The sequence below is a fragment of the Platalea leucorodia genome, assembly GCF_965183815.1.
Source record: "Platalea leucorodia genome assembly, chromosome: 7".
Taxonomy (NCBI): Eukaryota; Metazoa; Chordata; class Aves; order Pelecaniformes; family Threskiornithidae; genus Platalea; species Platalea leucorodia.
The window spans coordinates 69,037,817-69,055,449 of NC_138829.1; the positions used below are offsets into that span (position 1 = coordinate 69,037,817).

Consider the following 17,633-nt stretch of genomic DNA (forward strand, 5'->3'; position numbering starts at 1 on the left):
CCTGCGCGGCTCACGAGGCTTGCCAAAGCTAGTCTGGTCTGGGAGAGGCAGATGGAAGGGTTGTGGAAATCTTCCTAGATTATTTTGAAGTCTGGCATGGCTCTGGGTAACGTCTTCCCCTCCAGCTAACCTTCAGCTTTTCAGGGTTTTTTGGGGGTTTTTTTGTGTTTTTTTGTTTTGTTGTTGTTTTGGTTTTTTTTTTGTTGTTGGTTTTTTTGTTTTAGTTTTTTTTGGTTTTTTTTAGGTTTGTTTATTCAAACCCAAAACTTTCCTATGAGGAAAAAAAGAAGTAAAGGGTAGTTTCGTTGAAAAATATTCCTGGAAATATTATTTTTGGATCAGCTTTTCAGGATCAGGCCTTAAATATATTTGAAAAGTTCAAGTGGATAATTTGTGCATAATTTGAAATCTTGAGATGTCCTAAATAACAATTTGTTCAGCAACAAGTTCAACTTTGCAAAACAAGTATCCACAGAGTACCCTGCCTCTGGAAAATCATTAATTTAGGATGTAGGTGAAACTCTTTACTGGTCCCAATAGACACTTGACTAGGTTTCAGCATATACCATACTAACTGTACATTTTTGGCACTAAATCTCTGCTTATGTATAACTCAAGACAGGAACAGATGAGGAGAAACCATGGCTGCACTCAGTCAATACATGACAAGGGGGGCAGCAGGTCCCATGAACGCTTCATTTCCACCTTCCCTGGCTGCTCACAGGAGACCCTTTTCTATCTGGGGCTTCCAGACCGACAGTTACGTTTTAGTGCTGTGCTGTTGGGATTAAATGTAAAATATGGTCAATATCTAGTTAACCTGGACTTCCCAAAACATCCTTGAATTCTACATAAACCAATATTTTTAAAAGAGCACAAATGCTTAAAAGGAAGGACTGACACTAAAACCACTCAATGCAGTAAGCGCTGGCTCTTGTACACGGTTGTATTTCCTCAAATACTAGCTCAAGCGTTGAAAGCTGTATATATTGTTAACTTGAATTTGCAGCAGTAATCCAGAATTTAATGAAGCTCATTTAGAAAGAGCTACACAGAACATTTTATCACAAACAGAGCTTTTACCTCAGAAAAAAGTTTTGTATTAATACTGCTGCACTCTATTAAATAATTATAAAAATAAAATAACCTACCAATCAAAATTTAATTTTCAGTAATGCAAGTAAATTGCAGATTCTCAATTATCGTGAGTGGGATGACAGTACACCAGCAAATGATCTGGTTTCGTTTATTCAAATACATGCAACCAAAGAAGTAGTAATGGCCATCTCACGGCTCTGTCATGCGAAGGACCTCTTGCAATATGGCCATTGACAGTTGTTCGTTTCTAAAAATGATCCCTGGGAAGGGAGCTACCGCGGCAGCCCGTTCCCAGGCGCAGCGCACCCTCGCCGTCTTGGCCGACGTGCATACTTATGTCTCGAGGCCCGAGGGTCACAGCTTCACCTGTTCCCAACTGATTTATTCTGGTGGCTGGAGGGACACCAACACATATGTGCCCCCTCCTTCCTTGCACCTGGATCCTGGATAACATCCCCTACTGAAATTCTCCTGCATAATTGCTTATAACAACCTCAATAGTACTGTTTAGCTCTGACATTAAATATATAAAAATAATCCTACGTAAAAAGCAAAAGAATAAACTTTTCTTGGTATGTGTCACCTTCACAGACTAATCAATTAAAATAACCGTTATCACACAGTTACAGTGTATAAGCAATGGCTGCAAATCAAAGATTTATGACAAGACACATAGATAAAAAGTTTATTTCTCTGGGCTGTATAATCCTTTGTAAAAGCTATGATCTGTTTCAGATATTCAAGAGTGAAGAGCTTAGTACTACATATCCTGTAAAGTGAAACAGATGCCTAGGCACCAGAAAAAAATGCCATACAAACAGCTTTAATTCTTATATCACAAATCTGACAGAACAATTTAAAACCTTCTTGTTTAAGATGAAGTTTCACTGTACTGTTTTTAAGCAGTGCAGTGGACAGTGGGGTTTCTGTTGAGAAACGATGCACAGCTCAGAAACGAGAATTAAGCTATGTAAATGCGAGTAGGTATCTTTTTGTTATCAACCTAAGCTTTAAACTTGGGTTACTGTGCTTTTGTTGCCGTTTTGGAAGCCTACAAAGTTTTCTTCACAGCCAGGGTTCAGAAAAAGAATTAATTAATTTCCCAGAAAGAAGAAGAATAATTGAATTTTTACTTCCACCTGTCCTCAAATCAACTTAACCTTTTTTCCTTAGTTAGAAAAAGCTCGGATAAAGTTAACCCTGAATAAAAACCATAATTTACCCCTGACAGACTCCACAAAAAACGTAGTCTGAGCACAATTTTTGCTCATGGTACCAAATGCAACACCAGTAGTCTTAGTGAAGCGAATACAATCCACTGCACCTAACGCAGCCTCACCAAGAATGCAGTTGCTATGTTCCATATGCCCCAACGCACAGGTGTGGGAAGTTAAAGACCATAATCCATAATTTCCCGGTTTTCCCCATTTATGCAAAACACAGCAAGAAGCTATGTGTTTGCAGCGTATTGCATAAAAGGTATACTTACGTAATAATTTTACATAAATAATAGCCATGGCAAAAAAGAGTTATTTTTCTAGGCTTTGGTGCAGGAGTAAACACATAAGCGAAAGATACGGAGATCTCCACACACGTATGTGGAATGACCCTGGCCCCTTAATGCATTTGCTGTTTCATGTATTCAGTCCACGCACGGGGTAGAACCATAGATATTCAAAAAGTGATAATTCAGCTTAAATTAACAATGAAATAAATGATCAAATAGAATCTAATTCTGTCTTTATAGTTAAGCTCACATCTTCAGTTTTTCCATAAAAATTACTTTTTAAGTCAGTTCTCTGTTGCTCTTTATCCAGCCTCATGCTGTTGCAGAGACAGATGATGCCCAAGTTCTTTCATCATTGTACAGGGCAAAGAATTAGAGCACACCCTCAGGGACCATGAAGATGATGCCTTATGGGAATGACAGACTGTCATCAGCAATGTCCCCAAAGGTACCACACGCACCCACCCAATGGACAGAGCAGCATGCACATGCTGCCTTATCTCCCATCTCTGCACGCGCAAGAGTTCTGGAAGCCTTTCTCTCCAGAAATTAAATAAATATCTGTTTTATGACACTTCATCCTGCCTTATGGCAGGGAGATGTATATATTGGCCTTTCCCAATCCAGTCTAGCTCTATTTATCGTGTTATTTTCCATAGAGGGTGATGGCGGGGGAGAGGGGGCAGCTTGTGGTTTTATTTAGACTGCAAGCTCTGTGACACAGAAACCTATGATCCAACAACGCCTGTCTCGCTGATAACAATACACAAATGGTAAGCATAATAGCATAACAACAGTCTGGATCTCTGGAAAAAAACAGAGGCCGTAAAACAAATCTTATCTAGGAGCAAGAGTCATTATAAAGTGAGGAAGAAGGATATCTAAGTACAAGCAACCTGGCAGATCGCCTCTGTAGTAAATCATTCTTGTCTACATGACAACACGGGTTCATACATGATCAACAGAAACACAGGATGCTTAGAGAAAATGCTTTAAACATTCCTAAACTCAATATTTGGCCAAGCATCTCCACAGGCAGTTGAAGGAGCTAAGCTGGTGCCTGCCACCGGCCAGTCTGGCATGGCTCCGGGTAACGTCCTCCCCTCCAGCTAACCTTCAGCTGTGAGGGAACATACCACGGGTTAAGGCCAAAAGATACCCATTTGTTACTGTAGTAACATTAAAACAGATTAAATTTCTAAACCTATACTGACAGTAAGATACAAACTCTGCAAGCAAAGCAAGGGGAAGTCTTACCAGAAGATGGAAAAGTTCCCTTTACTACATTTCTTAGAACAAGCTCGGGGTAGGATAACTTGAAAATATATAGCTATATTTAACCACTGGGATACATTTCCAAAAATCCTATGCCAGGAATTTGCAGAGGGTAAAAAAAATGCTTGTGATGCTTTTGATCTCGCCGGCGGAGCGGCTCCCCTGAATTAGCAGCACATGCCCAGGCAGCAGAGTCCTCCTCGGCTTTGGGGAACGGGCGGCCGAACAACCGGGCTTCAGCCCCACCAACCCGGGGGGTCTGGAGCTACAGCCTCGCGAATTTATTGCGGCTAGCTATGGCAACATTTAGACAACACCGGGTGTATAAAAATGCTCAAAATGTTCAGGGGAGCAGGTTAAAGCAGATGCCTGCTCTTGAAGAGCAAAGATAGAATTATTTTCCATGAGAAAAATACAAGTAACTAAGACTATTTAAATTATTATTTTTGTTTTAATTTTATTACAGCAGTCATACAAAAGACATCAGCTCACCCACTTAGTAGCTATTACACACACATAGTTAGCTGCTCAGGTGATACAGATGGTTTCAGCTCATATTATTGCTGCCAACCAACTCATTGATGTGTACCCAGCTATACCCTTTAAGTATGGGCCATATCACACCAGCATTCACATTTATCATCTCAATTCTTTGAGAAAAAGAACACAGAAATACGTATAGCATGTGCCATACGCACAAAGAGCAATGAAGATTTCAACATCTCGCGCTCTTTTCTCCAATAAAAAAGGATTCATAAAGCAGGGGATGGAGCTGGCAAGGGTCGCACCGAGGAGGGAAGCGGACACCCGGCTCTAGCAACTGAATTAAAACTCCCAGCGCTGCTCACTTCAAAACAGGGTCCCCACCAGGCTGGAGAATTTTCATACAAACTGTTCTTTGACTTTGGGTGTCACATACATTACAGAACAGCTCGTTTTCGGAATACAAGAAATCAGCCAAATACTAAAATAATAGTCAAACTGCCATCACTCGAGTAAGGTTTCCTTGCAAACAAAGTGAACATATGGAAAACATGGCCTCCATCTCAATTTTCACTAAGTCCTTGGGAAGAAATGCAGGCTCTGACCCATGCTGCACAAGATTCTTCACGTTTGCAAGACAAACAGTAGTAGAAAGACTGAACAGTATTATTTTACTGGTACAGCTTGATATCTGCATCAGAAAGGGATGATTCTTGAAAAACTTCTGGTCAACACACACACAAAAAAATACCTCCTCCTTGTTATTTGATAACACAGATACTTATATACACAAAGTGATCATCCTTAAAAACAATAAAACCCAACCACAAACCCACACGAGAACCACAGTTATTTCCTACTCTATTTATAGGAGAGAACTGTGGTGTTGGTTCAGCCTACATTCCTTTCTGTTGCTCCAAATTCTTGTCTTGGGTGTCCCACAACTTCCCCAGGCTCAGCATGGAAAGATGAGAGTCTGCTTCATCCCCCTACGGATGCCCCCATCCTCTTCCCTTCAGCACCGACAGCTTTGCTACCGCTCCGCTCCTTCAGGCCTCGGTAACGAGGGTAACGCGCTATCACTTCTCAGACTTTCACAGCTAACATTTTAGTTCTTTCTAGAGTATCATAATCTGTGATTTTTTTTTTTTAATGTTGAACCTTGGAAAAAATAAATTCATTTTCTCATTAGTCTTTTCTTTTTCTCCTTAAATATATAGAGAGATACGTCTTATCTCTTTCCACTGCCACATTCAGTATTTCTTACCTTTACATTCAAGGTGGGAAAAAACCTCTACTTCTCTTATAAGATACCTTGCTGCTACTTCTTCTGCCTCTTCTTCCAGTCCCATCTTCAGTTGTGTTTCAACTGTTGCCTGTGTCTGCCAACACATCCCTTCACTGGCAAGTATCTCCTCTCTTCTTTGTCTTCAAGTCTACATTTTAAAAATTAACTTTCTTTACTCGGCTCTCTCCCCAGTCACTTCTAGTCTAGCTGATATGGATCTTCTCTTTCCTTCACCTCAATCTCCACTTTAATGCTTTAGTCTTTCAAACATCTTGTCCCTTGCTGCCTTCTTATATCATTACCATTCTGTTATGATTTATCACTTCCATGTAATAGGTAACACAACCACCTCTCTCTCCCCCGCTCCTTGCAGTGCCATGCAAAAAGCATACGTTAATGTACAAGATAATAAAATGCTCAGCTCTCACACTACAACATTGCTGTGAAACTGCCTTCAAAAACTGTGACCATTTTACACAACATATTTCCTCACAGACAGCGCACAGCCCCTATAGAGCAAGATTTCTGCAGACTGCCATTACAGCCAGACTTGATACACAACATATAACAACTCACTTAAGTACTCTATTTTTTGTTTGCTTACTTTATCATTTTACAAATAGAAGCGAACCCTTTTATGACGGGTAACGTTCAGCACTTGCAAAGGCACCCCCATCAGTAAGAATCATCTCCACTACCTAGAAGGCAATGGACTAAACAGTACCTCCTATATGGTCCGGGTTCTGCAGGACGCCAAATGTTGAGCTCTAATATCATCCCCAAAACAAGAGGCAAATTGAAAGAAAGAAAAAGAGAGATCCCTGTTTTTCTATAACCAAACAATACTGGCAGAGGTAGCCCTACTCGGGTTTATTGACCTCAGCCTTTTTTTCGGGAGCGTGTAGAAGAGGAAACTGGTCTTGCTTTACCCTCCTTTGCCCTGTTCTCAAGAACCACGCCAGTATTTTCTTGAGCTTCATTCTAAAAACCTAAATGCAGTTGTGGTGACGCTCTCCAAATCTTCTTGGTCCCAGAGCCTGTGCTCCATGTAACTACATCCTCTATTAACCACAGGATTTTCTGCATGCCAGCTGGAACTAATCATCACAATTACAGGCTTTTGTTTAGAGGAATATTTACAGTACCGAAACACAGAGGTTTGGAATAAAACCCCCTGAAACAGGTCTTACGCAGAAGACAAGATAAAGAATAGATTATATAAAAGCCAGCCAACTCTTATCTGGAGCAAAGGAAGACAGGGATACTCCCCACAGCGGAGAAGCCCGGACAAGATGACGAGGGGGGATAGGTTCTCACCTAGGTGATTTTTCATGGAGCCAGTGGGGGTCCTTGTCATGTCATTTCTGGCATTGGGACTAGGCGGATAAGCACTGATGGTCCCAAATGGTTCTGCAGTACTAAACTTAATTTGACAAGGCTTATTAGCACTGGCTTTGAGCCTGACAGACCCAAGCTGTCTCTAATTCTCAATTCGGGCAAGTTTGTACGATGTTCTCCAACACTGTAGCAATGGGAACAACAATGCAGAGAGACCTGATCTGGCTCTGTGTTGAGCTCTCTAAGGTTTGGCGGGCTTTACTGGCTTAGGACTGTGCCACATGGAAGCAAATATACTTGCTTTCACATCCCCTTTCATGGGCTTGGAAAACACAGATTTGCTCCAGCTTTCTAAGCTGATACATCTGGCTGGACGTGAGCTGGCTCTTCACAATTCAGCTCATACGTGTCTCTGCTCATGGCATCGTGAGTCTACAAATGAGGTAACTGCCACAGGGGGATAGATGATAGTAGAAGGCTTCCCTCTAAACTCTGTTGTATTTCTATTTAATCTGCAAAGTTAAATCTTCATTTATGGTGCCCTCCTGCCCCCCCAGTCTACTCATCTGTGATGCCCACCTTACAGACACTACAATACAGATATGGGCACCTGTAACTGAAAGATTCCTTTGAAAAAATAAGACTAGACATCACCTGGTTGAGCGTTTGAACTGACTGGATAGCCTTGCCTCTGCCATCTCTCTGAACCAGAAGTATCAGACACAAACACCAGTTCCCACACTCTGGAAAATGGTTGCAAGCTGTATTAAGAGGGAAGTGCATTAAAACGCAAAGGATGAAGACTGCCGTATCTTCAAACAAACAAACAAAATGTCAAAAAAAAACAAAACAAAAAACAAAACCAAAACAAACCAAAGCCCTGTAACATATGCATTTTTCCTAGAACACAGGAGACCTGGAAAAGAGTTGCGTCCTCAAACACTGCAAGCAATTGGGTGAACACAATCTCTATGAAGATACTGACATTCTTGCCTTAGTATCTTTAGTGTAACATGATAGAGAGCTCCGTAAGCATGTGCACTTAATAAAAGCAAGCCGTAAGCATAATCCTCGTTTTTCTCACGTGAGGAAAGCCACCGGGGATGCCTAGCTAGGACTGATGCACTACATCTCACGGGCGGGGGACACAGTCCCCCTCACTCCACCCTCCCGAATGAGCACCCGGAATAACATCAGAGCCTCAGAGGAGGCAGCGCAGAGCAAACACTTCTTTCCAGCACTCTTCACGATTCCTGACCCAGCACATGCCCTCTGCATGCCTCTGCTTACGACCAGATCTGACTTCTATAAGCAACATCCGACTATCCAACAGAACGACGCTGTTCCTTCATTGAGAATAATGATTTAAAGTGACTTTTAGCTACATACAACATCCTGGACTTTGTTATAGACTCCAGTCCCGAATGAAATTCAGTTCTTACGATACACTTGTGGAACATTAAATTATAGTAATTGTCAAAATTCCCTCAATTATTTATACTCTAGACAGCTGCTGTGGCTACAGCAAGAATAGCAACCTACCTCTTCAAAGCAGTAAAAAGTAGCAATGATAAATCTTTTAGATGGCTTTCTTTTCACAGAGTGCTTGCTCCATGGGTTTAAGTAAGATTGCTAACTTCCAAGAAACAACAAAAAGCCAAAACAGAACAGCAGAACACAGTGTGGTTTCTGACTGAAGATGGCAAACTCTCATCAAACCTTTAATCTTCCCTTTAACTACGTGAGTGGTTGTGCTCAAGTTGCAGTTGTGGAGGTAGGGGGACTTGGGAACAGAGTCATAAAAATGAAAAAACATTAAAATAGCTTCATACACACGACAGAGATATTCACGTATCCCAAAGTGAGCATTTGCAATGCAAAGGGGAGATTTCAGAATTTATATTGTAAAACGAGTTTTTTCTCAAGACGCAGAATAACCTTCTTCAAAAGATCATAAATTTTAAACACTCCTAGGATGCGTTTTAAAAATCAGTTTCCTATTATTTGCATTCTCAGTACAGTTCTGCCTGTAATTTTAGCTTCACCAATACTCAGAGCAGACATACTCTTGAGGTACTATATGCTTTTAATTTTACCGCAGTAATTTTTGGTTCTTTGGTTTTAAATATTATGTACAAGCACGATAGAAAACAACTTCTTTTACAAATTAAAACTTATCAGTCAAAACCAAGTGGCATACACAAAACATCTTGAAGTTTGTAATTTGAAATTTTTTCATTTAGTGCGTTTTACTCATTTATTTTGTTTCTTTTCAAAGGATATAGGAACTTTTAATCCAACTTTAAAATAAATATCAAATTCTGCTTTTGCAATACTACTGTCTATATAGAGGAACAAAATCCTGTTTTTATACATTCCTGTTTAACAATGTGATATTTCAGAAATATAAAATACCAATGTAAGAATAATCTTGATTGTAATTATGTGATAAATGATAAGGCCTAATTCAACTACTGTGGAGTACAACGGGGCAAGAACTGTAATATTAAAGTTCTTCAGATTACACCATTGCTCTCACTACCATGAAAAACTAATTAAAAATTGCTATTAAAAGTCTCAGACATTGAAGTGCCACACTCGATAATCAACCACATACACACAAACAACAGACCACTTTACTGCTTACCATTTGAGACCTATTTTTGGGGCAGCCATTGATGTCTTCAATCTTTTCATTTGCTGAAAAGCAAGAAAGAGGAGATAAAGCAAAAAACTGTACCAAGGATGTTTATTCCAATTATTTCCAGAGCACTTGCTGCTAGCTAAATAAAGGGGTTTCAGATTGTAGCTGTCCAGTTCAAATGAATGTGTGATACACTGAGACCCATCAAAAAAAAGCAGCTGGAGTTTTCTCGTGGGTCATGCCTCCAGAGACAGCTGGGGGCAGAAAACAACTGGTCTGACAACATCTTGTACAGTGATGGGTAACTCCTTTAAACTCCAAAAAAGAACCGAACTCTGGAAAGGGAATCACTGCTGGGTGGAAAAGTGAACACTATGTACATATAGATGCCTGCATGTCAATTAATTTGCTTGTGGAGTGAATATATATTTTAAATCTAGATGGGAAATTTATAATCAGTAACTCTAATTTTGTTTGGTGTTTTTTTTGTTGTTGGTTTTTTGTTTGGTTTTTTTTTTTTTTTCTTAAAGCACAAACCACAGGACTACTTTTCAAGCTTCTTGTCCACATCTTACGTGCAACACAACTTGCAGAAAAAGATATAGCTTCAATCTTGAAATAATTAAGCTGTTGAGGTGGTTAACTGTTTGCCTTAGAGTCTTAGTTTGCTCAGTTTCACGTTTCGGTCTTGGACCCCGAAATAACTTGTGTGCTAGAATGAAGAAACAGCTATAATCAAAGACCAGATTCCCACAATTTTTTGCACTGTAATAAAGGTAGGCGTTCACATCCCATCTGATGAATCGAACAGATTCGCCTCCCATAGATTCTACTATTAAAAGCTGTATTTTCTACCAGTCCCATATTCTCAGGACATCGGTCAGAACTCCATCTCATTTCATGTCTTTCTTCAGTCAGGAGTATCAAATTTGGCACAACATTCCAACAGCGGTGACAACAGTGACAAATAAAGAAGTAATATAACTTCACTCTTGCCCAGTATCCCCCTTTTTGCACATCAAAGTGTCACAGTACACCTTTATGCCACAGTAATGCATTTAAGAACTGATGCTAATCTGAAAAAGATTGCAGCTAAATCCACTGTACTGCTCCCCAGAGTGGTCTGTCAGCCTCTACACACAAAGACCATACATTTCTTTCAGGAAAGCAATGTCAGATTTGATCACACAGAAACAAAAATTGTTTCTTTAAATCCCATTTACAAATCCTGTGCACCCATCTCTTAGTATGTACTACCTCCGAGTTTAGTATCATGCAATATCTTTATCAACTAAATTTACAATACTTTAAAAAAACGATAGCTATATTCCTATAAATTTCCACCATTCATAATTATTACTTGAAAGGAGACTAATGAACTTCTGAATGAGCTTTCTCTTGTTTGGGACACATGCGTACAGAGATACCGCTAATAACGCAGGTCATTTTGTTTATCATCCTTAAAAAAAAGTAGGTTTTTCCCCAGTCCTCTAGAACTTCCAAAATGTTACACAATGTATTTAAAACCAAGGTTAGCAAACCGTAAAGCTTATTACCTGGCTCTTTTTAAGCTCTTCTATCCAAACTACCTAGACTCACCTACTTGAAACTGCCTGAACTGTTAGTAGCTTGTTTGCAAGATTCTGCTGCAATATAACATTTGACTTCTTCCAAATTTTTTTTACTAAGCAAATGTAGAACCAAAATATTTACTCAACACTTCTACACTTTGTGGGTATTGTACTACAGGCTTGGAGTACAAGCTTGGTTCTAGTGCTGTACACTAAAGGTTAACCCCATAAGCCTATAAACTAACAAATATACTGTTCCGTAACATGGGAAAATTAACAGTAAATGAAGCACAAGCCACCTTAAATTTTTCCGTCAGGAGAAATTTACATCCAACACACGAACTATTTGGGATGTTACCTCTTTATCCCCTTCCTTTTTTTTTTACACTGTGGTTATATTACCATTCCCATCTAGAAATCATTCCTTTTGTCCTTGTACCTTTCTACCAGCTTGCAAGATATCATCAGCTATCCTTGTACTCTTCTGATCAACTGATTTGTAGCTTCTTTATTTCATTACTATCAGTTTCCTGCATTTTCTTGTGCTTTTTTTCCTTTCTTATTTTTGTTTTTAAACGGTTTCTCTCAAAAGCTATCTTAAACCAAGGCAGCTTTTCCCCCTGCTTGTGAACCTGCAGTTTTTTGTCCACCCGTTGACGATTCTTCATCAGTTCCCAATTACCCATCACTTCCTTTTATGCTGTTGGCCTTCTCTGCCACAGGTGATTTAGGACGTGGATGACCAGAAACGGTTGGCAGGATTCAGAAGAGTAACAAGAACTGGAGTTTCTGGTCCATCAGGTGCTTTTTCTGCTTACCCCTGGGCAACCACCTTTCCCTGGGCAGGTTTATGCTCTACCTTTTCACCTTCTAATGCACTCCCAACTCACCTATGGCTCTTGGTTACTCCTCTCGCTACATTAACGCAGTTATCATCCCTTCCCTGCTGGTGCAAGTGCTATGAAAAGCAGGTGGAACAGAGAGCAACCAGAAAAGCTGGTGGTGGGGCAAACTGGCAGCTGGGTTGAACTTTAACTCACACCTCTCTATTAAACCCAGCAGGGCAAGACCTCAGAAATTCAATCTAGGCTGGGGACATGCATCCAAGTGGCCCAGAGGCATATTTGGCACTTTGCAGGAATCTGCCTAATTCACCAGGCAATTGTTCTGATACTCCCATTCCTTGGCCGTAAGCTGGACCCTATCCTTGACCCTTCCACCTAGCTCCAAGGAACAGTGCTTGCAGCAGGTATGAAGGAAGTTGCCTGCCTTGTGGAGATGACTGGAAAGAAAGAGGTGGCCGTGAATGAGATGACAATGCAGCGTGCCCATGGGCAGCGTGACGGTGCAGTTCATAGCACAAGTCACCGAATGCTAGGGGATCTTGGAAATGCGTCCAGTTTCGCAGCTGCAAAAGCACAGCTTTCTGGCCGTGACAAATGGGCAACTCACAGCTACTGTTTCTATTTGCCACGGAGGAATACTGCTTCAGCTAGCATAAACTGCAAGTCACAGGCAATCATAAAGGCTTTCAATTCTATCTCAGCCTTCAGCAAGATGGAAATTCACAACCACAAATGTGAAATGCAGAGGATTTTTCCCAAACTGATTGCAAGTCTGAAGAGCTTTCCCCCATCACTTCTTCTTCATTTTGAATACAGTGAATTTGATTCAAATGCTTTTAAATGTTCGCAGACTTTTCCCATTCATACACAGACTGAGAGGTGTACAAAGGCAGACAGAAGAAATCAGCTGTGATCTATAACGAAAGTAGCGAGGAGTGACACTGTGCTTTCATTAGATGGATCCGAATCAAAGCTTGGAAAATGGTACCTAAAAGAATATTTGGGTTTATGTATTTTGACAGGAGGCATATTATGAAACTGCAAGCCAAAATTATATGAAAACACAAGCGAAAAGGAAACTCTGGCATCAAAAGTTACAAAGAATTTTTTAAATCTATCGGCCAGTCAGCTGTCAGTGTCCCATTCATACAGGTACAGGTACGCCTTCCTGGTGAAAAAAACCTTCAGCAAATGACATTCCATCAAGCGAGTCAAAAATTATAATCAGAACAAATCAAAAGTGTTTCAATAAGCATTATACAGAACAAAACAACTGCACTGTTACAACTGCATTATTCAGTACTGCAGGCATACCCTTGGACATTAGATTACTTTTTCTTGAACGTATGAATGAATATTGCTCGGTATAATTCCTATACTTGCATAGGAATTGTCACCTGCAGCTTTTAACTGAACAGCCACTCAAATATTAGTAAAATGAACCTTTGCGTAATGTCCCACCCGAAATATAATAGGAGTTATCACTAGAGAGTACTGCTAGGCTCGACCTCAAGATTGTTTGAAATATAAACCTGTAACCTTCCCCTGCAACTGCAACAGTACAATTTTCATGACAGCAGACAAAAGCTATACTGAGGTAAGTCACAGTATGAATTTGAACTGGAATAGTTAAATGGAGTAATCCCAAATGACTTTTTAAATTAGAGCAAAGACCTGTTGCGTTTATGTCAGCACAAATAATTTCAATCAGAACACAAGTTACCCAGAATATGTAGCTATACCTGTAAGATAGGCTATCTTGGCACATCGAAAGCATCTACACCAAACAACATGCCCATCACCTCCTGTAATGGCGTACTGATTGCCCAGCACAACGCTGATGGGCACATTTTCCTTCTTACTGAAATTATTTTTATTTAGCTGAATAAGTATTTGACACTAACGCAATGTCTGCATCCCTATTGATAAAGCCACAGATTTTGCGCCTGAGCTGACTTTGGTTATATCCACTCAATTAAAATATTCCATAAAATATAGGCAACAGTAGGAAAAGTCCTAATGGACTGGGTTAAAGTTTATTTTTAGCATCATTTCTAAGTCTTGAAAATTGAAGGTTCTCACAGGGAACCAACTGACAATTTGATATATTACCAATTTCAGAGCATGCAGAGACCCAGTATATCTGCATTCATTAATTTAAATACAGCTATATTTATATGGCATCACTAAGGCATATATTACTTACATATTCTTTTCTAATCTCATAAATTTTTAACTGAAATAAATCAGAATGCTATGAATGCATTTTAATTGACCTGCAAATAGAAAAAACTGTCATCATATAATGCTTCTATATTATCAATAGTAGTTTTGAAGTCTGAGGATTATATCCTCTAACGTCAAATGCAATGATGTTTGGTTTCATGTCTTTTTAGATTTGCTCCTTGTTTGGATGGTAAGGTAAAAGAACTACCTAGTTCTTACTAATTTTAACATTTTCTTTTCCTAAATATACAGCTATTTCACTTAAGAAAGGTAAGCAGAAAGGGCTGCAATTACTGTCTCTGTATAATCATTAACTCTTACGGAGTCTTCTTTTAAAAAAAAAAAAAAAATCACATTTCTTCTTTTTAAGTTTTGGATATTAAGTAGTATTTCAAGATTTAACATCTGTGATGTAAATCTCAGATGGTGAACGTAAGAAAAATTGTATCGCTAATCATTAAACCTGAATCAATTTTGATGACTTTGAACAAACTCCAGATACTCCAGGCACACGACAAAAAGGAGGAAGGATCTTCATGGCTGCTTTTAAACGCAGCACATCGTAACATAAGAAAAGCCTCTCCTACAGTGCATATAGAAGCTTTCTTAGTATGCAGTCTTGTTTGTTAGGAAAAAAGTTTCTATTTTGCAGGCTAGAGTTAAAGCTGCTTCTAGGTGTGAAAGTTATCACCATCGTTGTGACAATCAGATGCAGCAATGCCGAAGGCCACGCACAGCAGATACAAATGACTTTTTCTTCACTGTTATTGGAGGATTACACTGAGAATGTTTAAATATGAACTTTCTTTCACATAGAAAACATTCTCTGAAAATGAAATCCTTCACCTTGTACTTCAGCTTTTGAAAGCTTGCAGATGTAATCTTAAATATTAGCCAAAAGGCAGCTCTAAGAATGGCTGAAAAAATGCAAAGGTGAATCAAAGCAAAATACAGTAAGCAAGATTATTTCTGTGTATTTCAGAGGGAGTAATTTGAATTTCATGAGTTTTCACAAGTCAATACTCAAACAGCTACATTTAAATATTTGGTACAACCAGGTTCACATTTTGATGCTGGTATTCTTACACACGTGTTCTCACGCAGTTTTCTACAACACTGTTAACATAGGGTAGCTAGGTATGGATGAAAGGAATCAACACTTAACTGTTCCTGGGTTTCCAAAAAATTTCGCTATTAACGGAAACGAACACAGGATGAAGCATTGTTCATAGTGAATACCTGTCAACACACAATCAATTCATGGCCTGCTTTTATACATGTGTAGCTGCATGGCAGGTCTGCAGAATGCTACCGAGATATAATGTTGCTCTACAACACAGAGACGAACTCTTTTTTGATGTATTCCAGTGCAGCTCTAGTGGGATCATTGGAACGATGCCTCACAATTTCATCCGAGAACAGGGCTTGCAGATTTGTACCTTAAATCAAGGAACTAGCTCATTTACAGCATCTCAAACACATATAAATATGCATGCACTGATGTCTTGTTACTTCACTGCTGTCGTCTTAATTTGCATCTCAAATCTGCCAGTTTGCTTCTAACAATAGTTGTCCTAATTCCCATTAGCAGGCTTTCCCATTCCATCAATCTCCACTGGCCCATGCATGTGTTTTGTGGCATCCCAAGTACCAGATGGATGAGCCTCTGAAGGAACTAAGGAAGGATCCAGGCCCAAGGGAAGAGGGAGAATATGCAGCTTTACATGGGGCCAATGGAGAACATTGTTTAGAATCTTCATTATCTAGGAATATTAGTGCAAACTGAGGGAACTAAACGCTTTGTAGAACTGAGACTATATCTAAGATTTGTCCTAATGATAAATGATTTTCCTCATTTGAAAACTTTCTTTTTTCTGCCACATAAAAATTATACCCCTTCTCCTCTCCCAGCTGCATATATGGATTTTCCAAATCCAGCTGAAAGCAGGAGGTTCAACACAGTAGGCCAGTATCACTGTGAATTATGTTCAGACCAATCCCCAAAAGGTATCAGAAATAGAGAGAGTGAAGGCTAACAGCATCCTGGCAGACAAAAAATCCCTCATCAGTTGCTTTTCTAACATTCAGCTGCGTGAAGTGATATCGCTGTGTCAGGAGATCTTATCAGCAACATCCAGTATTTTTCCACTATGCTTTAAGTCAAGGCTTTATCGAATTAATTAGCAAAGTCTCGGAAGGAAAATTATCTACGTAATTCCATGCAGTTTGATGGATTTCTCCTCCTGTGTTTACATAGAAGACAAAGACAGTGCATTTCTGAGTGAGTTGGTGGATACCTGGTACAGAAAGAGAAAGTCACTCACCTACAACCTGGATTATTTCAGCTAATAAGACTCCATCAGTCACATCTTGCTGTAGATCCTTTATCAATCTCTTGTGACCAGATTTTGCTAGATAGTGATTAGCCCAATCCGTATAAATCTGTTAGGAGAAAGATAAACAAACCGAAATTGTTAGTTATAACATCAACCTTAAAAATGAGAGTTCTTTGTTTCTCTCGGTATCCGAGAGGCTGATTTAAGATCACTGCTTTTTAGCTCTTTGAAACAAGTCAACAACATAAAAATTCAAGGCATTGTGCAGACCAAGCCTTCAGCTTACTGTACTATGGCTTTTCCTATTCAGGAATCTGACATCAAAGCTCGCAGAAGACGACAGTAAACTCCTGAACATGTTACAGCTTGAATGGATCATCAGGCAGTCAACTAAGTGTTCTATGGCAGTAACAAGCGTGTAGGAGAGATTGCAATTTCCACCCAACTATTTTTTTGCCTTTTCCCTTTGACATTCCTTCTCTATATCTGTTATTGAGAAATTTGAATGATTCTTTTCCAAGAACCACTCCTGGTAGATATTAGCCATATAGCAACTTCATTTTGAGGAAACTCCTTTGTTATATTACCCAACAAGCCTTTAAAGGTCTTAAAAATCTACCAATTCTAATAAATTCCATCTCACAGATTAATAGGCCTATTAAATTGATTTTCATCTCTCACGCAAACTTCTAACTGTTGGGATTTATTTTAAAACGTATTACCTGAAAACTAGGCAAACAAAGCAGTCAAAATCTCTCTTTAATTTGCATTAAGCACTGCTCACCACATGCTAGCACAACTTATCCAAGAAAACCAGAAAACTTCTACAATCTTTTCATGCTAGGTTATCCAAAAGAAGGAAAAATACGTGACTAGGAATTTCTGCTTATGAATTAAATAACGTTTCTTGTTCTTCGTATAGGACAAAATTTAAGAAGACTTTTTTATATGTTCTATTTATATTCCAAAGAAATAAAGTAAAAACAACTAAATATCAGGATTTTACCTTTTAAATACCCAGA

At 39.3% G+C, this 17,633-nt stretch overlaps 1 protein-coding gene across 3 annotated transcripts in view; it reads right to left on the reverse strand.

Moving 5' to 3' along the window:
* The window catches only part of NAV2 (neuron navigator 2), a gene marked incomplete at its 5' end in the record, with an annotated part of 427,505 nt that overhangs the window by 146,347 nt on the left and 263,525 nt on the right, over nucleotides 1-17,633 (reverse strand). For all 3 annotated transcript variants that reach the window (XM_082317338.1, XM_082317337.1, XM_082317336.1), the window contains 2 exons: nucleotides 9,637-9,689; nucleotides 16,600-16,717. In XM_082317338.1, the coding sequence (XP_082173464.1) occupies nucleotides 9,637-9,689; nucleotides 16,600-16,717 (171 nt within the window). The remainder of the gene's footprint in view (nucleotides 1-9,636; nucleotides 9,690-16,599; nucleotides 16,718-17,633) is intronic.